Below are 5,542 nucleotides of genomic sequence, written 5' to 3'. Positions count from 1 at the left end.
AGCCACTGAACCAGGCCTGCCAGCAACACATGCTGGAACTGGTTGCAGAGATGGTTTTCACCGAGTGTTTGGGTCCCTCTTCTGGTCCAAACATCCAACTATTTTTGCGGTTGAAAGAGTGCTGGCAATCTGTCAACACCAGCAGATTCTCCGTTATCACTGAGGAAGAGCTCACTGAACCGCTACTCAAGGCTTTAACAGTGAGGGCCAGCCACGAGATGATTACTGTGTGGTTCTGCAACTGGCCATCATGACAATGGAATCCCTCAGCAAAACCATGCACTTCATGCAACCAGGTGCATTACATCGCACTCGCTGGATGGTCAACACCACATTTACCATCAAAATACAGCTGTTCCAGCAGCAGTTTGACATTATCTCTCATGAGGCATGGGGTATACTTTGTTTCATAAACTTCTCGCTGCTTATCTACATGACAGCCTGGTTCGCCACAACCCTCCCTGCTGATGCCCCATGAAATGACCTTGCAACACTCAAGGCATTGGTCAACTCAGCAAGGTGGACGAGGTGTGTCTACAGCCACCTCTTCTGTGTTCCAGTCCTATCTCTGGTACCTGAGCAAGCACCTGGCCACCCTCGCTCTCTTTGTTAAAAACACCCTGATGGATCCCAAGAAAGCAATTGTGGTGGCTACCAAAGAGGCTGAAAGCACCATGGAGCCCCCAAAGCACATCACCCTAGACGTCTCTGTGGAGAAGCTAAAGCGTATGACAGTTGCCAACTTTTGCACTGTGTCCAGCAAACTTATTTTCGAGCAGCTGGCGATCAAGACCTCATTTCTCAACTTGGATCTGAATACCTGGTCAAATAATGCATCCAACATGGAGGGTAAATGCCACATTTCAGCACTGAGCGTCGTCAATGACCAAGCAATGTGAGGGGTCATACTGATGCAGACCTGCAATCTTGCACTCACCAAGGTCAAACAGCAGTGGCAATATCTGATGCAACTTATTGAGCAGCAGTGTAAGAAGAACCCATGTGCCAGTGTCAGAAAACCCCACTGAGCACAGCGTGATGACTCTGGGTCAGAACAATGAGTAGTACGCCATGCAGACAGCATGACAGCTCAGTTCTGGCGGGATATTGAATAGTTGTGTTAGAAGTGAGATGTGGTATATAAATAAAAATTGTGGTGCCATGTCTGAATGCATGCTGTCTTATGATAGAGTCCCCACTAAGAAAACACACTAATTCAAACATGTATTACAGCAAAAGTGCTCAACGGGGAACCTTTAAATATTCAAGAACTGGGATGAAATTGCATATCTGGGATTTCCTCACCCAACCTAACAATCCCACCGAAGAACGTCTCCGAAAAAAAAAAAAAAAATGAATTTTATGTGGTGCCCTACAAATCGCGTTCAAATTGTCGAAAAACAAGGGGCATATCATGTACCGGTACTACTATGTCAAATTATGATGTAATTCTGTGAAATAAAAATAAACCACAATTTTTAAATTTTTGACTTTCAGTTCATTCGCACAAGGGTGTAACCATGCATATCATAACTTAACCTTGCATAACTTTACCCACCTTTATTTTATTTCACCCAAAACCTCATAACTTCACTCAACCTTGCATAATTTCATCCAGTCATGCATGACTCCACAAAAAATAAATAAATAAATAAATAAATACTGCCCAGCTCTGCCTAGATTCACCCAGAACTGTTTAATTCCACCCAACCATTCACAATAACCGTGCACAGTATGACCAAGCCACATGAAACTTGGCACAGCTATTCCATATCGGACCTTAACTTTCAAAAACTGTGCTTAAATTTCACATTCACAGACTAATCTAACCTCATTCTACTGAACTTCAAACAGGATTCTACAGTATTCAAAATTTATACCTAACGGTACTATATGGCAGCACTGAATTCCAGGCATGAAATAATACCTACCCGGTATATAGCCTAGCAACTGCTCGCCACTGTACAGTACTGTACTTGCCTGCTTCCCTAATGAGAGTTGGCAAATGTCAAATATGAAGCACAGTTAAGGGCAATCATTATTTTTCTTCCCTTTTATATTTAACACACCAAGCTTTACTTACTTCATCACAGTTTATCAAACTAAATACAATATATTATATACTATATCACTGCTTAGGTCAACAGGTAATGGCCTACCGTAACACAATATATAAAATAATATAATAAATAAAAATCAAATACCGTAACATCCCGGCATAGAACTATCAAAAAATAATTGGAAAACGTGATCGAAAGTTTGTTACACTTCCTAACTAGAAAAAGAACGAATTTTCAAAAATCTTTTTTCGCGTTAATATTCATTTCAGGAAGTTGTTTCTAGGGTTCAAAATGTTCGCAATGGTGAGATTTAGATATCTGTAAGAGTAAAATTGAGATTCCAAATCCCTGTGCACTTGTAAAATAATACCGGCGATTGTTGGTGCAAGGCAGTGTGGAGTAGGCCAGACGGCCCGGCGTGCAGCGGCCTGGCTGGTGAAACCAATGTATTTCTGATGGTTTTTGATGTGCTGTGAATTATTCTGACCTTCATTTCTATCGCAGATCAATATATTATGTGATTTCCCCCACCCAAAAACCCCGGGTTCGCCCATCTCCCCCATTCTTGTCGGGGGAAGGGGGGTTGGGGGATATCTTGAAATATACTGATTTGCGGCAGAACTGAAGGTCAGATTCGTGCAAAACACATCAAAAACTATCAGAAATACCTTGGTTTCACCAAAAAAAGGCATCCCTGTGCACTTGTAAAAAATTACCGGATCCGGATCCGGAACTGCCCCAAAATTTAATCAATTCTTTCTTGGCCCATGGCCCACACTTCCACCAAATTTTATTTGAAATTCAGTGAGACCTTTTGGAAACATGGCCTGGACTAATAAACAAAAACATACATAGGTGAATACATAAGTTACCAGTAACCTCCTTCAACTTCGTTGTTGGAGGTAATATGGTGATTTGCGGTACGTGTTAATGCGTACTTTCATAGCGACGCGAAGACTTATCATCGAGGAGAAACAGCATACAAACTACCATTAAAAAAAAAAAAAAAAAAAAAAAAAAAAAACTACCGCATAAGACATCTGCATTTTGGCACTAACATCAGTAAAAGTGAAGCATAAGCAATAATTTGAGTGTAGAAAAGAAATGTACGATCATTCCAGGCAAGAGATGAGAGATGATAAAGAGATGGAAACAGAGAAGCTGCACACTCACCATGTCGCGTCGCTGCGGAGAACCAATAACAACGACAATGACGCGATCATTTGTTGTCCCCAGACGTTCAGCCGTTGTCAGCTCAGCACTCAGCACCTCAGTCGCCGATCCTCTTAATCTCAGGGCCCGGTTAGCTGGAGGATCATTGTAATCTAGTCAAGCCACAGCACAAACAATCAACACCCCCGACTCGGAGCAAGTCAATTCCTTAAGAGGCTGATGATTAAACTAGGGTCGAATACCAGAACTTCGCCTTAAATTATACAACACTAGAGGTAAACTACATAAAAGTTTTAGCTTAAAATAACAAAACCAATATTAAATTTATGGCTCTATGAGATACTGCAATGAATATATTAAAATGGGAGATTTATAATACCAAACTTCCCTAATAAATGACCCGGAATTACTCGCAATGTACAGGGATTTTAATTATTTTTTTCCTGTTTGAGGCCATGTTCAAGGCTGAGATTAAAACTGCTCTTCATCAATGTACTTTTGTGCAAAAAAAGGTGCGTATTAGAGAAACACGAGAGGCAACTTGGCACACCATAAGAATTTCCCCTCGTCACGATCTTTCTTATCGTCTATCAACCCTGAAATTCAGGATTTCCTACTTTTTATATATAGACGCTGATGCACTTCAACATAATTCTAAAACTTTCATGTGGGGGTAGATTTGGAAGTATTTAACTGCCTAACCTTCCCTCAGTGTCACACCTACAATGTTAGGAAGGAAGCATGACGCAATGTAGACGGCCGCGTTTATGTAAGACCGAGATTGCTCTGTGGTTGTTTTTCTCTTGCCTGCGCGCACAACGTTTCCTAATCCATCGCCAAACTTTGTAAAACCAGTTCCCCCTTTACGCAATACATTTTCTTTTTTCTTTTCTTTTTTAATCACGGGCGACTGCAAACTTTAAGCAATATTGACAGACGAATTTTCACCACGGCCAGTAAACACCGAGCTTTAATTTAACGGCGCTTGGATATAAATAAGGAGATCGTGCAGTGCGCTTGGATCCTCCCTAATGTTGCTACTCATCCTATAATCTTAGTCTCGCTGCGTCTCACCACCAGTCCTTTTATAATACAGCAGAACCGGTATACATAGCCTGACTGCAGTGTTGTATCCATTGGAATTCCGGTCCATGCATGCCTAATCAACGACGGGGTTATTTATTTATTCATTTATTTTTTGATCGAAATAATACACAGCCTATTCGTTACTTTGTAAGTCAATAATTCTTCTGCAAGAAAACTAATAAAAAGGTTGTTTCAACGACTACGAGAAAAAAATATTCAAGCAAAGCATACGCAGTTGTAAGTGTATGCAAATGTTTATATAAATATACACGTATTTCGCATATATATATATATATATATATATATATATATATATATATATATATATATATATATATATATATTTTATAATTTGTATTTTGTATTGTTCCATTACGGTGGGCAAGCAGCAGCCGTCTTCCTGAACATTTTCACTCGTTCTCCTTCCATCTTTTATAATGTTAAATGACATTCTCAGCACCAGAACCGTCTTCCATAGTCTGACTTTCCCTCTTCTTAATGATCTCCAGTCTTTTAGACATGAAGTATCCTGCTATTTTTAATTGAACTAAATTTGATTTAGACTTTTTTTTTCGACTTTAAATATTTTGCGTCTTTCAGCCTTTTATATGTACCCAGACAGGCAGATAGATAGATAGATAGATAGGTAGACAAATAGTAGATGGATTGATAGGTAGGTAGACAGATACTGACTGATTGAAACTGTAGATAGACAAAACAGAATAGCCGCCTTGTGAGGAGCCATTACAAATCATACATAAAAGTTAAACTGATGACAATCTTTCTACGACAACCAGTCCCCAAGACCATCCTATCACGTATCCACATCCCTCATTAGTATTCCGCCAGTGTGTGTGCTTCCTCCACAGTGGGTAATTCCACCCGACAACGCTTCCTTCCCCCGCGTGGTGGCCAGAACGAGTATCATGCAATTTAATTAAACCAGTACCCCCCTCCATCCGCACCGCCCGATCCCCGAAACACGATAATACTGTGAACTATTTGGGTAATCATCACGTAAGGCAGGACTGATGTCGCCGTGTTTACAAAAGATCTGAGCCTTGTTTACTGTTTCTTTTTTCTTATACGATGTTCCCGTAGTAATAATTAACTTCTTCAGTCCGATTATGCATTCTTCATTTTCTTCCTGCCTTCAGAGAGTTTACTGAGCTTTAGGGGAGAATTTTTAAACTGGAGAAGGTAAAGAGAGTCTTGAATAAACC

The 5,542-nt window shown here is 40.3% G+C and overlaps 1 protein-coding gene across 1 annotated transcript in view; it reads right to left on the bottom strand.

Annotated features, from left to right (window-relative positions):
* Positions 1 to 1,242: 1,242 nt before the first annotated feature.
* LOC145418171 (uncharacterized) overlaps positions 1,243 to 5,542 on the bottom strand; it is a 73,657-nt gene continuing 69,357 nt past the window's right edge. The window contains exons 12-13 of the mRNA XM_080286692.1: positions 3,234 to 3,367; positions 1,243 to 1,254 (exon numbers count right to left, since the gene is read on the bottom strand). Coding sequence (XP_080142818.1) covers positions 1,243 to 1,254; positions 3,234 to 3,367 — 146 coding nt within the window. The remainder of the gene's footprint in view (positions 1,255 to 3,233; positions 3,368 to 5,542) is intronic.

The sequence above is a fragment of the Coenobita brevimanus genome, chromosome 14, assembly GCF_032717465.1.
Source record: "Coenobita brevimanus isolate Jiangsu-jjx chromosome 14, ASM3271746v2, whole genome shotgun sequence".
NCBI lineage: Eukaryota > Metazoa > Arthropoda > Malacostraca > Decapoda > Coenobitidae > Coenobita > Coenobita brevimanus.
The sequence above is the reverse complement of the archived record's forward strand: the minus strand, read 5'-3'. Positions and strand labels throughout refer to the sequence as shown.